Source organism: Xyrauchen texanus, chromosome 27 (assembly GCF_025860055.1).
Source record: "Xyrauchen texanus isolate HMW12.3.18 chromosome 27, RBS_HiC_50CHRs, whole genome shotgun sequence".
Lineage (NCBI taxonomy): Eukaryota > Metazoa > Chordata > Actinopteri > Cypriniformes > Catostomidae > Xyrauchen > Xyrauchen texanus.
This window is the reverse complement of record NC_068302.1, coordinates 6,494,579-6,512,162: the sequence shown is the minus strand read 5'-3', so window position 1 is coordinate 6,512,162 and position 17,584 is coordinate 6,494,579. Positions and strand designations below refer to the sequence as shown.

At 38.7% G+C, this 17,584-nt stretch overlaps 1 protein-coding gene across 3 annotated transcripts in view; it reads right to left on the bottom strand.

Moving 5' to 3' along the window:
• LOC127621524 (histone-lysine N-methyltransferase PRDM16-like) overlaps window positions 1–17,584 on the bottom strand; it is a 315,664-nt gene that overhangs the window by 237,428 nt on the left and 60,652 nt on the right. The window contains exon 1 of one of the 3 annotated variants that reach the window (XM_052095175.1): window positions 13,110–13,139. The exons of the other annotated variants lie outside the window; for them this stretch is intronic. Within the exon in view, the coding sequence (XP_051951135.1) occupies window positions 13,110–13,122 (13 nt within the window). The 5' untranslated portion in view covers window positions 13,123–13,139. Of the gene's footprint in view, window positions 1–13,109; window positions 13,140–17,584 lie in introns of those variants that run through there. 3 annotated transcript variants of the gene reach the window in all.

The following is a 17,584-nucleotide window of genomic DNA, read 5'->3' as shown; positions in this document are numbered from 1 at the left end:
ACAGGACACCTTTACACATGCTTTAGTGTCACACCAGATCAGAACATATTCTCATAGTCTTACAGTGAAGTCCCCTTCTCTGCAGGTCTGTTCATGTGTGTGGACTTGGGCAAGCGGGTCAAGTGAATTAGCCGGGGTTGTTCAATAAGTCAGCCGCAGCACTGGGCCACCTAATCACGCTGTTCTGCCACATTGACCCGCCAGTCGACAGCTAAAGGGGCCCAGACTGAACACTTAATACAGAAGCTAGTAATACTACAAGCAAGTGTTGCATCACGATGCGATGATAAACAAAACATGAACTCTCTCATAATAATCTGTGAAAATGTATCTGTCAAGCACTTGCCGTAAACCACTTCCTGTTCTTGTTTTGTCATACCAAGTTGCATAATGTTTAGAATACTACTACAATACTACTCATTACTGTTTTATTACTGTTTTAAAAGGGTTTTGTTGTATATTGCATATTGTTCAACATACCATTTTTAAAACAATATTAATCAATAAACAGTGTATTTTGTGCAGTATGCTAGTATTCCATTATTAATATACCCAATCCATGGTCTTACCTACAGCATGGCAGCATATACTGACATTCATAAATCATTACCTCAGAATGACATTTATGGAGATATGACCACTACATGGAATGGCAACTATTTGAAATGTTACACACAGGGTGATACACCTTTCCATTCTCTTAGATGAGAGATAATAGACCAGCTTCCTTATTACATTACCTATAAAGCTAATAAATGATACAAGAACTATTACAGATAATAGTTCATTAAAGGGATAGTTCATTGAAAATGACAATTCTGCCATCATGTACTTTCATTTAGTTCCAAAGGATATGAATTGAAAGTGAATGGTGACTGAGGCTAACATATCATATAGCATCTCCTTTTGTGTTTAACAGAAGAAGAAAAAGTCACACAGGTTTTGGAACATTAATAGCAGTATGCTAAAAACATTCAAGGGGTGTGTTCCTCGTACAATGCCGTAATTCACTGCTTAACCACTATAGTATGAAGCATCATTGGAGAAATTAACTAGCTAGTGATGACTACTTCCCAAAACCGTAGGAACTATGTCACACATCCATCGTTCAAACCATCTTGGTTTCACAATATAGACCTGCTCTTAATGACGTTACGCAGGGGGTGGAGTAATAACTTCTGGGATGGTTAAATAATTAAATGGCCTGCACTTATATAGTGCTTTTTTTAACCTTAGAGGTTACCAAAGCGCTTTACACTGTGTCCCAATCACCCATTCACACACACATTCACTCTCACACTCACACTCATACACCACTGGCGGCAGAGCTGCTATGCAAGGCGCTAGTCTGCCATTGGGAGCAACTTGGGGTTCATTGTCTTGCCCAAGGACACTTCGGCATGTGGAGTCATGTGGCCTGGGAATCGAACCGCCAACCCTGCGATTAGCAGCCGCCCCGCTCTACCACCTGAGCCACAAAAGCCGCCCAAAAAGATATAGATATTAAATGATATAGAAGCCTCAGCTGTGTGAAATAATATTAACACAGTAAACTAACAAGAAACTGTGCTTCTAACCAAAAGTGGAAAGCTGTAGTTCCAACCATCCAACTTTGCAATGCTGTTTGGGAATGTTCATTGGATATACGGCTTCGGAAACCCAGTCGTTGAACTATGTTGATACCGATGAAACATGCGACCGTAGATGGCTAATGGTGGTTTTGTGAAATGCACTCCAGAACCCATAGCAACCACCTTAGCATGATTTAATTAATAGAAATAAAAGTTAATTTACATAAATTTTAATACCAATTTGTGCATAGCCTATAAGCAGCAAGAAATGCTATTCGTGATACTAGGTTCCGGGTATGAACATTCGGTGCTTTACTTTTCTTTGCTGTTTGTTATTTATATGTGGGAATCTCTAAATCTGCCCTTCAAAGCATATAGCACACCTCTAATCTGTGAAAGTTTCTTAGTGTGAAAGAAAGACCACCAAATGAATCAAATGTCAGCTTTGATTAGACCACTTAAAAAGTGCATTTATTTGGTTCTGTTTGAGCAGAAGTCAATCTACTTATGGTCAAGTCCACTTAAACATAATCCAGTGTAACGTCACTGCATGTCAAATCTCACTAAGGTAAATATGATCCTCTATTATTGATGAAGGCCTGCGTGGTCATTGTGGTCCTTTAGTCCTTTCTGAGAGAGATAAAACACAGAACATCACATTAGAGAGGCAGTGAGTGGGATTTGAACATAATATGCTCAAGCATTTTCATCCGCGTAATGAAAGCTTCACTGGAGACACTCAGCAGATTAAAGAAATACTTTCTCTTAAAGAGATTGCAGTGGAAGGTTTTGGTTAGCTAGAATTTCAACAGAGCTGAGAATCTGCTCAGGCAACAATCAGTCACAACACAATGCTATATACATGCCTGACAAACAATGGCCTCAGTTCAAAAAGCCCATAGTGAGTGCCCGGAGCGTTTTCTCCAAGGAGGCAAGGCAGTGCCTCCTCAAAAAACATTTGGATGTGAGAATAATTAACAGTACATGAATAAATATTACAAAATATTAGATTGAATAAGGCCAAGCTATCATGTTAGCCACTGCTCCACAAGTAATAATATGGTGTGTTTCCCATACAACAATGTGAATCACTGCTTAACCACCATTGTACAATGCATCAATGGATAAATTAACTAGCTATTAATTAACTAGTTACCCGAAACCATAGTAACCACGTTAGATCATTAGCAAAGAGCAGTTGTTAATGATGTTATGCAGGGGATTGAGTAATAACTTCTGCAGAGATCAAATGGATGTAAAAATAAAATAGCTATTTATACGTACACCAGAAAGACATTTAATGCCAAAAAAATTGCTGAAGACATGAAATCGGTGTTCACTGTGTAATGAGACAAATACATTGCGCTGCAATAGTGGGGTTTCCCTCTAAATCACACCTTGGGGTGCTTAAGCACATACATACATACTCTCTTCAATGGTGCGTTCCATTCAGAAGTGATCATCCAAATATCCTACTCCCTTCAACGTTTTTACCATCCACTGTGAAAGCAGTGTAGTGCTAAAATATGTAGGCCTCCAAAATAACTTTTGGAACTCACATTTTAAGCAATTTTTATTGAAAATTCAGTTTGAAGCAATCTTAAAGCATGCCTATTTTGATTGTTCTCTCTTCAAAGTGCCCTTCAGAGACTGATTTATCCCATTTGGAACGCAGCCAAAAATGCCACTTATGCGTTAACATGGACACACAAGCCATGTCCTCCAACAGAAGTGCCTTCCCTTAACAGCCTTTAATCACTTAATTGGTGTATGGAAGGCTGAATTCATGTTTACATTAGCCTACATTTCAGAGCACCACTTTCTGCAAAACCCTGGAATAAGCCGTTTTCTTAAATATGTAAACGTGATCAAAGTCTTGACAGAATGAAAGATATATATGGAATAAAAGATTCAGAAGCCTTAGCAAAGTTAAATTATGTCCAAACAACAAACTAACAAAGAACTATGCTTTTAATCACAGGCGGAGAGCTGTAGTTCCAAAAACACAACTTTGTGATGCATTGTGCGAATGTTCATTTTAACTATGGTTTTGAGAAACACCAAATCGATGAACTAGGTTGGTAAAGGGTGAACTTGCGGCCATAGTTGGCTGATGATGCTTTTGGGAAATCCACTCCTGAATGGGTTAAACTGGTGGAAATGGACAGACTAAATACAGAGTTAACAACCCATTTGAACATCACCACTTTCCACTGTCCAAATCCAAATAAATGTAAAAAAAAAATAATAAGATGCTGATCTGTGAGTCAGCCAGCTTTTATCGATCACTCAGCTTGGTTAAATTAAAACGGTACCTCTGTGCCTGCAGTTAGGCTTTCTAATGTTAGCCAAAATTTTATGTATTTTGGCCAAAATGAAGATGTCCAATATGTCCCATATTTTTTTAAATGCTGAGACTTCTGTCCCTTATTGAAGCGCTCAAAAACTGAGTAGTCCTGTATTCATGTGGAAATAAGTTGGCAACCTTACTTGCAACCTATATAACACGTGCTATGTTTACAGAGGGTTTGTTGACTAATGGACCAAAAAGATGTCGACTATTAACAATAATAACCGTGTTTTTTTGCTGTATAGGAGGCTAACTAAAGTTTGATATCTGTATTATATCGATTTGAAATTCTCTTTGTTGATTAGTCAGACTCTATGGGAATAAAAGTCATACCTTTTTATGCATTTTAATGCATTCTCGTAAGAATTATTATAGTTGTCATGAGACCCAGAAACTCTTTGAACAAACACCCAGCAAGCCGATTTTTCCTTCCTTATTGTTGAGTACTTTAAATACAATCACTATGTCCTCCATACCCATTATAGTATAATCAATTCTCTGTTTTTCCTCAAGACTCAGCATTTCCCTAACAGAAAAATAACTAAATAAAAATAATCGATAAATCTATCAATCCATTCTCATTTTCACTGTTTTCCACGGGGGAAACAGCTCCGAGGAGGAAGTCATCTTGTTGTGTGGTGGGAAGGAAGCAGGAAAACAGATGTGGCAGGAGAGTAAATGTAACAAGTGCATTGAAGAACAATGTGGTCGGTTCTCCTGCAGAACAGAGCTGAGAACCTGCTCAGGCGACAATCAGTCACAGCACAATGCTATATACGAGCCTGAAAAACAATGGGCTCAGCTCGAAACATTCTGGGAAAGGGAGCCTGACCTGCTTCTCCGATGGGTAGCTACCAACAAGGGACCCGCACTATTAGCCGATTAAGACTGCACAGTGTTATTGCATAACTGAAAGTCACTACAATACATTGATACAAGTTATTTCAGAAATAGTGAATATACACTAATACACTAACACACTAATATGCACCACCAAACACAATTGCAAAACTTTAAAAACTCACATATTCCATTGGTCTGACAAACAGGTCCTGCCCCAAATTCATGCTATTGTTCGAGCCAATTTGTTATGTCTGACAAATATTGTAAAATGTTTTGTATAATGACCACCAAACAGTATAATTAACCATTGGCCAAGGTAACAGATTTTCAGCATAGATATGCTACTAGTAGTTTCACATCTATAATATCGCTCTGCAGTCTCTTTCTTTTAACATAATACAAATAAATTCAAATCACTATTTCATGTCCATTTATTTATTAAATTGGGGAGTAGCCATGTAGTAAGATAAAAAAATGAACAATCCCAACAGGCTAATTAGCACCTTACATGATATGGACTTCACATTATCCATTACTTAACCATTCACTTTCATAAGAAAAGAGAAAGTAATGTACATGTCTTGTTAGGAAGTGTTCTGATCAATTAGTCTGAACTTTGAATTGTATATTCACTGCACTAAAGGTAATGCACTTATTGAAGTGTCTGAAAGTTCTTGCAGCCTGGCAACGCAAAGTTTTTGTTTTTACTGGAATTCCAGCTTTCAGGAAAGGATTATGCTTATATAACGGCAGAAAATTGTAAATATACTGTATAATCTATATAGTCAAATACTTTGTCCCAATTAGCAAACAGATTTTGAATCAAACCCTTAATTGTTTAAAATAAAAATCTAAAATTGAAAATTTGATGTGGTTAGGAAGAGACTTAGAAGAGATTCTGATTTGTTGTTGCTGTAGTATCCAAAGCAGGATTTCATCCTGAAAGGGGGCGGGGGCAGCTCATTTGCATTTAAAGAGACACACACAAAGCGTGTTTTTGATTCCACCCAAAAAGAGGCATTTATAACATGGTAACTAAATGATCCGTGGGGTATTTTGAGCTGAAACTTCACATACACATTCTGGGGATACCTGAGACTTATATTACATCTTGTAAAAAGGGGCATAATAGGTCTCCTTTAAGAGACATATGCTTTTATTATATTAACATTTATTAAAAAGACACAACATCAAATCTCAATTAAAAAAAATAATAATTTTAAAGACATTTTAAGCTTGCTAGGACAGCCTCTTTATAATATATTTTACTATGACCTAAATATGTCTGAATTATGCTTATTAAATAAGATTTAATATTATTAGGGCTCTGGTGTCTGAATCAGTCTAACATTGGCATACTTGCAGAAAACAATAGTAAGTGCCTGTAGACGTCTATTGAATGTTTTAATTTTCATTCAAGTGTTTTGTTCAATCCTCATATACACTGAGCCAAAAAATGATGACCACTCAGTGAAGCAAATACTGTTGATCATCTCCTAACAAGGCCACATGTCAAGACCTGGGTAGATTAGAAGGTAATCGAACAATCAGATGAATGGGTCAGAGCATCTCTGGAATAGCAAGGTTTGTGTGGTGCTCCCGGTCAGCAATGGTGAGTACATACTGACAGTGGTCAGAAGAGGGACAAACCAAAAACAGGCAGCAGGGTGTTGGGTGCCCAAGGCTCATCGATGTGTGAGGGCAATAAAGGCTATCCCGTCTGGTACGAACCGACAGATGGTCTACTGTGGCACAAGTCACAGAAAATTTTAACGATGGTTACGGGAGGAATGTGTTACGGGAGCCATGCAGCGTATGGGGAAACCCTGAGTTTTTTTTACAGTGTGCGTGTTTTTGAATAAAATAAAAAATGTTGTCAGTACTTATAGAATAAAACAAAAATGTTTTACTCAAACACATACCTATAAATAGTAAATCCAAAGAAACTTATAATATTGCAGTATATATCATATACTTGTGAAATTCTTAGTTTTTAGAATGCTCCCCTTTTGCTTCAATGCATGAAGTAGGGGTTCTAGCTTGTATTGCGCCCTTGGCGAAACCCGCTTCAGCACGCCCCGAAAGCTGTTGACCGTGGGAGTTCAGGGTGCCCACTTGGCTGTGTGGGTGTCTTGTGCCACCACCGGCAAGATGCCGCCTAAGACAATGTTTTCTTAAAAGACATGTCTATACCACAGAGACAAGGCCGCATAGTAAGCTAACTAGGACAGCCTCTTTACAATATAATCCACTCTGTCCTAAATGTTTAATGATGCAACATATTCCTTCACTTAATTAACATTCACCAGAGCATGTAACTTCATTAGCTGCAATAGGCTGGTTTTTTGCTCGCATAAATAACGCCTCAAGTAACTGAGACTGAGGTACACACGTTATAAAGAGGTGGGACGTGTTGAGGGGTGGGTGAATGAAAGGCAATTTTCCTGTTTAAAGCAGTGAATTCCATATAATTGGCTGGTAATTAGGGGGGTCGTCAGGTCGATTTGAGAACAAATGGGACCCTTTAACAGAGGTGGTCTCCTCTGTAATCTGAGCTGACCTCCCTGCTTTGTCTCTGTTATCTCTGGCTCTGCTCACTGGGTGACATCCTAAATAAGGTGTCCCTCTCTGGGGACACACCGGCGCAGAGCAACGATTTGTCAAGTGTCAGACAGTGGCAACTCCCCGTGGTACCTCAACAAATTTTGTTTCAGCGGCCTGACTAGACATCCCATTGCTGGCGGAAGCACGGGACGTCAGAGTGGATGCAGGTTGAATAAATATCTCCCTGGTCTCTGAAGATTTAGCAGGTAGCTCGCTCCGTGCCTCCAAGCTATACGGAGGAGGAGAAAAGAAAGTAACACAAGAGCCAGATGCGTACATCTCCACAGCCTTTAGAGCCACACGGTGCGTTCTGCACACAGCCCAGGCCATTAACTGCAGCCAGAGGCATCAACAGCACTGTTATTATCACTAGAGTGCCTCTCGCTGACTCTGCTCTAGTTTGGAGTTTGTTTTTAACAAAAAAGAGATTCTCTGCATGACCTCATGTGTAAATTAAATAACACTTTTTTGCCAGGTAAAGCTCAATCCACTTGAATGGAAAAAGACATCTCCAAAACGGTTGAAAGTCATGCCACTTGTTTCTATAGAAAATTGCTGGATGGAAGCATTCCAAATATGGCTGCTGAGTGAAATGACTTGCCTTGGTATAAATACTTGTATCAAGTATTTATAAAAGGAGTTCAGTGTTATTCCATTTGATGATTTTACCCAATAATCGTGTGTGCTATGTATTTGTCTCCAATGAGGAGTGCTATTTGTTTGGCACGAGCAGAGTTGCTGCCTATATCAGCATTCCAAATCGGTCACTTACTGTATGAGGTTCCATGTTGGTTAGGATTCTATCTTAGAAGGCAGTTGACTATGTAGGCATTAGGCAGTAAGGCAACTCACTATATGTTAGAACAGAGCTATTAATGAATCTATTTGATTTGCATGCATTTTATAAATGCTTTCTGCCTGTTATTGTTTTGTCCTTACTGATTATTTTGTGTAGCTGGGAAGTTTTAATTGGAATGCAGATTAGCATTGATTACTCACCTCCTAATCAGTTTGTTTAGTCTTTGTTTATTAGATTGAAGGCTTCAGACAGTCACTACTGTCACAGATAAGCAACAACAGACATGAGCAAGGGCTTGAGCAGGATACACACACACAAAAAAACTAAAACATCATTGCACGATTACACACTGCACAAAATAATGCTGGAAAAACGCCATTTAACTTAACATTTTTTGTTAGTGTTGTTTAGTGTATTCACATGCAATAAACAACCTGTTATACATCCTGTAAATATGTGCATAGCCATATTTTCTATATTTCTATAGCCATTTTGTGCAGTGATTAATCTTTTAATATTTTAAAATTGATCATTTTATAGATAGCATAATACTATATTGTGTTTATTTTTTATTTTTTTTAAATATTTTCTATTTTATAAAAACAATTAAAACATATTTAAATAAAATACAAGTACAAAATCTGCTGAAAATCTATATTTAAATATTGTATTATGTTACATATATTTTGCGATATATATATATTTTTTTGTTTGTTTTTTTGTGCACTTTAAGAGAGACGGGGAGTGGCTTCATTGCTTCAGAGATGTCACTCTCCTCATAGCTAATTGGTTAAAAAACTGTTTGATATGTTACTCAGAAAAAAATCTGCTACAGAACAGGTTGGCCATAGAGCGTAACTTATGCTGCAGAAAACCATTAAAGGCTTACCAACTTATGTTATGTAGTTCTGTCCTCATAGCTCATTGGTTTAAAAACTGTTTGATATGTTACTCAGAAAAAAACCTGCTACAGAACAGGTTGGCCATAGGCTTACCAACTTATGTTATGTAGTTATGGCACCTAAAACTGAGGGTTGATGTAGAATAAACAAAAATTTACCTGACTAGCCACATAAACCTGCTTTATGGTACAGGCCCATGAAGTCTGTAATTTCTGCACCACTAGCGTTCCTAAAAGGAATTTGCAAAAATAATAATTGATTTCAACTGGCGACCTGTCCAGGGTGTCCCCCGCCTTTCGCCCGATGTTAGCTGGGATAGGCTCCAGCCCCCCGCGACCCTGTACACAGGATAAGCGGTTGACGATGGATGGATGGATGGAATAATTGATTTCAACCAGGTTTCCCGAACACTCTCCCATCTGATATTGGTTTAGCTAATCATGCTGTTTTGGGCTGGTTGGGATGCTCAAACAAACACAGTATTTACACTTTTGGGAGAAATCAACCAACAAATAACTTATAGCTGTGTCTGCATATTAAGCTGAATATGATCAACTATTTTAACATCTAAAAAGGAAAAAAACAATAATCACAAAGGATGCAATGGGCAACACAAAGGAAAGTCCAATGGGCCAAGTACAGAACTTTGTGGGACACTGCTGGTAAATAGACAGGAAAGGGTCATCTCAATGATATAACGTTTTCTTTTCCATGTGATACTGTGTGAGACTTTCAGCTGTGGCTTTCTGCTTATACGAGATGCTCAGAGAGGAAAGGAGAGCATAGTGACCAGAGAGAGAAAAAGAAGGCAAATGAGTGTATTTCACAGCAGAGAGACAGAAAAGAGTGAGCGAGTGAGAGAGAGAGAGAGCGAGATCAAAGGCTACGTCCAAATTTGCTACTTCCCCTCAGATAATGTGTGATACAATTAGACGGGCTTGACAATTTCCATTACGCCTGATCAAATATTTATCATGCTTTGGAGATGATGTTGTACCCCCAGCTCTCCCCCGTCTCATTTGCATAACAAATGGGAGAGACACTTAACAAATAAGTGAAATAGGGAGTAACGAGAGGGCGAAGGAGTGAGAGAGAGAGAAAGAGAGAAACAGATAGAGGGGACACAGAGGTGTCAGAGTTACAGTCAGCCTCCCTCCATTTGATTTGCAAATCGCCAGCCTCTGTCATCAATTCAGGGCGCGGGCCAGAGCCATCACCATGACGAGATGGCGGAAGGAAAGGACAGTTCCCCGAAGCTACCTTACAGCACTATTAATCATCAGACAGAGGTAGAAACGCAGCCAAATTGGGCTCATCAGTCTCTATATTAAACTATAGGAATCAAGGTACAAGGACAGGAGGAGTGGGAGGTGGGGAGGTATTGGAGGAACAGTGACAATGGACTGCAAGAACGGCTTCTATTTTTTTACTCTCCTCTGTCCTTTTATTTCTTTTTTAAAAGATTTTCGCAGGCCAAGCTTGGTCTTTTAAACTATTTACAATATACTATTTATCACCGTATCGGTATTGGCCGATATTAATGTTTTTCAGCATTGGCTTATAGGATCCACCCATATTGTATATTTAATTGTATTCATTTTTATTTCTGTTATTTAGATTTGAACAAGCCAAGATTGGCCATAGAATCAACGTGATTAGGGATGTACGATATGTTTTGATCACAATATAGGTATCGGCCGATATGAATGATTTTCAGAATTTGCTCATTGGATATTGGATAAGCCAATACTTTTTCAGTGATCTGCATTGGTTGATATTGGATATTGTGTGAATCAGTACTGAATATTTAATTGAAGATTTGTTGCAATTTTATAAAAGATAAAAATAGTCTAGAATTATGAATTATTGTCCATTTGTTAGTCATAACATGAAAGTAATAATTAACTTTTCAGTATTGGCAAATTGGTCAATATTGGATATTGGGTTGGCCATGATTGGATATGCAATTGTGGAATTTTGTTGGATCTTATTTCTAAGAAAGTCTAGAATTATAATATCGGCCATTATATCAGTATCGGTCAAAACATTACAATACCTACAAGCATGTCGGTATTTGTTTGGATTTTCTATATAATTGCACCACACAATGTGAAATTGTGCAGTTTTGGAGATAATGTCGTATCCCACTTGACATATTAAAGGAAACGGATGTTGCAATTATACTGTTTGAACTGATGGAGTGTAGCCTTGGGCAAACACTGTCTCCACCTCTTCCTAAAATTCACCCCAGCTAGAAATATCACAGCTGCCCTGGACATAAAGGAAAGCAGACAGAATGAGTAGTGGAGAGGAGGTTAAAGGTGAGTGGCCAGGCTGTCGGATGGAGGAAGAGGAGGACAGATGTAACAAGACGATGAAGAATGACTAACTCTACTACAATTTAACAGGCCCCACGACACAATATGAATGACTCTTTAAAGCTTGTGACAAGTAGCCACCAACATAAACCAATCAGCCACAAAACCACCTGTCTAATTTCGGGTAGGTCTCCTTTGTGCCGCCAAAACAGCTCTGACCCGTCGAGGCATAGCCTCCACAAGACCCCTGATGGTGTCCTGTGGTATCTAGCACAAAGACGTTAGCAGCAGATCCTGTAAATTGTGAGGTGGGGCCTCCCTAAATTGGATTTGTTGGTCCACCACATCCCATAGATGCTCAATCTGGGAAATTTATAAATTCAAAACACTTTGTCATGTTCCTCAAACCATTCCTGAACAATTTTTGCAGTGTGACAGGGTGCGTTATCCTGCTGAAAAAGGCCACTGCTATCAAGGAATACCATTGCCATGAAGGGGTGTACATGGTCTGCAACAATCTTTAGGTAGGTGGTACATGTCAAAATAACATCCACATGAATGCCAGGACCCATGGTTTCCCAGCAGAACATTGCCCAGAGCATCACACTGCCTCCGCCGGCCTGCGTTCTTCCCATGGTGCATCCTGCTGCCATCTCTTCTCCAGGTAAATGATTCACATGCACCCGGCCTTCCACATGATCTAAAAGAAAACGTGATTTATCAGACCAGTCCACCTTTTCAATTGCTCCTTGGTCCAGTTCTGACGCTAACGTGCACATTGTAGGCGCTGGACAGGGGTCAGCTTGGGCACTCTGACCGGTCTGCGGCAACGGAGTCCCATACACAGCAAGCTGTGATGCACTGTGTGTTCTGACACCTTTCTATCATGGCCAGAATTACGTTTTTCAGCAATTTGTGCTACAGTAGCTCTTCTGTGGGATTGGACCAGACAGGTTAGCCTTCACTCCCCATGCGCATCAGTGAGCTTTGGACGCCCATGGTCCTGTCGCCGGTTCACTGGTTGTTCTTCCTTGGACCTCTTTTGGTAGGTACTAACCACTGCATACTGGGAACACCCCACAAGACCTGCCATTTAGAGATGCTCTGACCAAGTCGTCCAGCCATTTTTCCTGCTTCCAACACATGAAATTCAAGAACTGACTGTTCACTTGCTGCCTAATATATCCCATCCCTTGGCAGGTGCCATTGTAAAGAGATAATCGATGTTATTCACTTCACCTGTCAGTGGTTATAATATTGTGGCTGATGTGTGTAGATAAACATGCCAAACATGTGGGAGGAACACATAGAAATGGAGCAGGAAAACTAATTTCATTCCGCTTCCTTATTAAATATTGATTTTACTGTCAAAGGAGGGAAAATGGAAGATGACCTTGAACTATAAATCACTATAAATCATGTCACGGTGTAGTATGTTGAGATAAAATGAGTCTTGAAGAAGGCAAACTGAAGTTCTGTGTTGGCTGAAGTTCTAAATTTAAGATGATTATAAAGTATCGGTGAGCAAAAGAAATTGTATGTTCTCCATATGAAATATCAAATCTATATATAGTCAATCAAAAGGAATTAAACTCATAAACATATGCAGTCCATGCATCACACACATTCACACTGCATCTACATTAAATCATTCCAACTGTCCTAATGCCACGTCTTCTAGACTTACTCCTTACATAAAATTCAGCACTGAAAAGAACTTACCAAATGCAGACATGGTCTTATGATTGTATTCAAAAGCTCTTCCAGTTCTTAATAACTGTAGTTACCTATTAACTGAGGTAGAGCCCAATATAGTCTTTCTCTCACACACACACACACAGTTTGAGATAGGGTGTATGGACTGGTAGATAGGCTGTCTGTTGAAGTGGTGCTGTTAACGTGAAAGAATGTGAGGCAGATAGAAGAGGTGCAGGAACGCATCGAGCTGAAGGAAAGGACACTTCAGAGGTCAAGCACACAGATGGCCCAGAGTCAAGCTGGGACCCTCAGACCTGATTGTCTGTCCATCCATGTGAGATGGTTTCAGCTTTTTCTTTCTATAACTGGGGATAGTTCCATAGATTCAGAGTCACTGGATATATACTTGATAATGACTATTAAAATCTTCTTCATGGGGCGCCATATGTCAAATAAAGCATGTGACAAAACGCAGGCCGATTGTGATTTAGCAGCCCAATTTTCACAGATTTACAAAACATTTCAGGCAAGTGACCCTAAACTTTTAAACGGTAATGTGTGTGTATATATATATATATATATATTTTGTCTGATATAGTGTATTCAGATTTAAGATTAAGTTTTAATATGTTTTAAACCTCTAAGGTTAACCATTTTGGCTTGCTGTGACAAAATAAAACACCAAATGAATGAGTCATTTCTTAAACAAGATGAAACGACCCTGTACTAACTAATAGAAATGCCAAAAATTGGTCATATGATCTATTTGCAGCCAATGTGACGGCTCTTTCAGCAGGTGTGCATCTGTGCTACAGTCCCATACATCCCCCTATCAAAAGTGAACCTTGAAGACAAAAAATAATTTAAAAAAGGATCTACATTTATTGATAAGTACAGGTGTATTTTGAATAAATATATTCAACTTATATATACATTTTTGACAGGAAACTATGAAAATGTGGCACCATTGTACAATAATAGAATCACACTAGGCTATGATTAGGTTTTTGGTAAGTACATCACATTTATAAGGAACATATTTAGAATGATCTGATTTTTCTGCATTACAGCCATGATTTTTTATTTATTTTTTAAATGTATACATTTCATGTATCTTTGTATAATATGTATGATGTATTATGTTGATAATTATATTCAGCCTGGCATTCCCCATTACTGTCAAGTAGCGATTTCCTCTTCCACATTGTTTACATTTTGCTTAATTATGGTACAATGTTGTCTTGTGGCTACAGAATACAAAATTCTACAACATTAAAAATATTTAGCAAATTTGTTTCAATGATCCATCCATCGTCAACCGCTTATCCTGTGTACAGGGTCGCGGGGGGCTGGAGCCTATCCCAGCTAACATTGGGCAAAAGGCGGGGGACACCCTGGACAGGTCGCCAGTCCATCACAGGGCCACACATAGACAGACATACACTCACACTCACATCCACATCTAGGGCAATTTTTTTTTTTGGAGACACCAATTAACCTAGCTTGCATGTCTTTTGGATGGTGGGAGGACGAGTACCGAGAGAACCCATGCAGACACGGGAGAACATGCAAACTCCACACAGAAAGGCCAGGGCAACCAGGGTTTGAACCCACGACCTTCTTGCTGTGAGGCGACAGTGCTAACCGCTGCACCACCATGCCGCCCTTTGTTTCAATGATCCATTTTATTTATTTTTTTTACCCAGCGGTATCATAATACATTGTATATAGAGTAAAAATAAGTATTAAACGATGAATAATAATCAAAAATAATAAGAATACATAAAAACTTATCTATTATGTAAAAACTGTCAAAATTGGCCAGTTGATTTGACAATAACTGCAAATATTTTGCATTTTTGGAACATTTTATTTTACATTAGGAAACTCATATGACATCAAAGTTACACATTTAATTGATGAGATTAATCAGAATATCACAAAAACAATTTGCGAAAAATGCAGCGTTTCCATCCTGTCATGTTCAAGAGAAGCCAATTCAAGATCGTGTTCAAACTATTGGGGCTAAGGGTTATATAAACGCTATCGAGTGAGATTTTATTAACTAAACAACAACATGTCCTGTTTAAAAGATAAAAGTTGTGAGATGAGGTGTGTGTTGTGTGTTTTCGCAGCAGGCTGGCAAAGTCGCTCTGTCCCTGCACACCATTATGGGCTGGCATGTATGGGGAAGCTTTGTGGGAGATCGTAGGGAGCATTATTTTGATAGGATGATACAGGGACTAAAGCTCTTCCATATGACACCCCTCACATGGTGTCAAGACACCCTCTGTGTGCGTGTGTGTGCCTGCGTGTGTGTGTGTGTGTGTGTGAGAGAGAGAGAGAGAGAGAGAGAGAGCGAGAGAGAGAGAGAGAGACTGAAGATTTCACAGGCACAACGAGGGGATTGTGATGACAAGGGCCAGGCCCCGTTACACACCATAGCATGTGTGTGTCTTTATCTGTCTCCGCTCACCCACCAAGGAGGAAGAGAGAAAGAGAGATTGAAGGCCACAAATGAGGCTTTTTTACTTTATCGATTATCACATTTGAACAGAGATATCAAGTTCTCCAGAAGTTTGACCTGAGGAAAAGCCATTTGTTTTGATTTATCTCTCACTTGCTGAAAATTTTATTTGTTGTAAGTAATGGCAAATATTAAAGACTATGTATTATGTAGTTACTAAAGACTATGTAGTATAATACTTTCTGCTATCCGAACATAATGATAATGTCCACACAAAAATGTAAATACTGTCATTACTCATTCACTCTCATGCCATTCACAAAGGAGATGTAAGGCTGTATGTTACTAGTCTCAGTCACCATAATCTTTCCTATTTCTCCATCATTAATTGCATTACTATTTAAACACGTATACAGAGCATTTCATTGACTTGTTTAATATTTAAATCTTCATTCCTTCGTCAGTATTATTGACTTATTTGATAACTGTTTTAATATCATTAAGTGAGAGTTTCTTGCATACTGCGTCACTCTCCTCCGCTACCGCCGTGACCTCCTGGGTGGGCCGATCACCCCCTTCCCCGGTCTTCTATTTTTTCAAGTGCTGTGCTGGTAGGCTGGAGTCTAATCCCTGTCTAATTCCCGGAGCTGATTGGGTTTACAGGGGCAGGGATCAGCAGTGTTGCCCGGTCCCGCACACAGCGTCTCGGAGCCAGGCCCCTGCCCGGCACTGCCCGGCCCCTCCACGGGAACAAAAGAGCCCCTGTTTGCTCACCCCTCTCACTCAAGAGACTTAGGGACATTTTTCTCATTTTTGAACAGCTAATATCTTGCAAAAGTTGTCTAATCTCTGTAAGTTAAAGTTGAGCTTTTGTAAAAGACCAGGCTAGCTGTGCTTATGACTTGACTGTTATCCAGCAGTATTTAATTAGGTCAGGGTGGGCCTCCAATATGCACAACACACGAGGACTGTGGCTATGCAAATGCATCGCATCATATCATCTTCACCACACTCCGCGGCAAACCTCAACATAACCTTGAACTGATTGATTTGCTAATACAAGTATGAGGTTACTAATAATTGCCTGCATTAATGTCTAAACTAAACTATACAATAGGAAGCTTTTACTTATTTGGAATATGTTTGTATTTGGACTTAAGCCACACTTAAACATTTATATAAGTGATTGCATTAGATAATAAAATATCAGAAGTGGCATTTACTTTAAACAAAGACAGCAAAAGCACATATTTACGGAAGAGGATTAGGGCCAAGCAATAATAAAAAAATAAAACCATCTCGAGAATAAACTCATTAAATATCGAGATTAAAGTCATTATAATGCGAGATTAAACTCGTTAAATTTCGAGAAAAAAGTCGAAATACAATCTTGAGAATAAACTCATTAAATATCGAGATTAAACTCGTAAAGATTTCGAGAAAAAAGTCGAAATACAATCTTGAGAATAAACTCATTAAATATTGAGATTAAAGGCATTATAATGACTTTAATCTCGAGATGGCTTTATTTTTTTATTATTATTGCTTGGCCCTAATCCTCTTCCGTACATATTTCATAGGGAAAGAAAATCACAAAAAATAAGTTTGATAGGTTTGAAATGATAAAACATTAGATATATTGTTGGTTGAAGACAAAATGATTGTGACTCTTGTACACCACACCTGTGGTTACAATAGGACACCTGTGTGACTACTAAAAAACTCAAAAACCCCTGCGATATCAGTTGATTTAAAGTCATTGCAAAATGGCTCAAAAAATGTTAGTTATGAGAAAAGCTCTAGCATTATTTGTTTAACTATACCACTTCTGGTTAGAAATTGTATTTTAATGTAACGATATCTATACCTTTGTAAGTGTGGCTTAAGCAGACACATGCTTTTTGGGGCTAGCTGTTGTTTACTAAAGCAATAAGCTAAAAGACTTCATTCATAGCAGTGATTTTGCCATTGATAAAGGGATGTTTATAGGCATGTTGATGCAAAGCAAATTTTAACATGGTAAAAATACTGT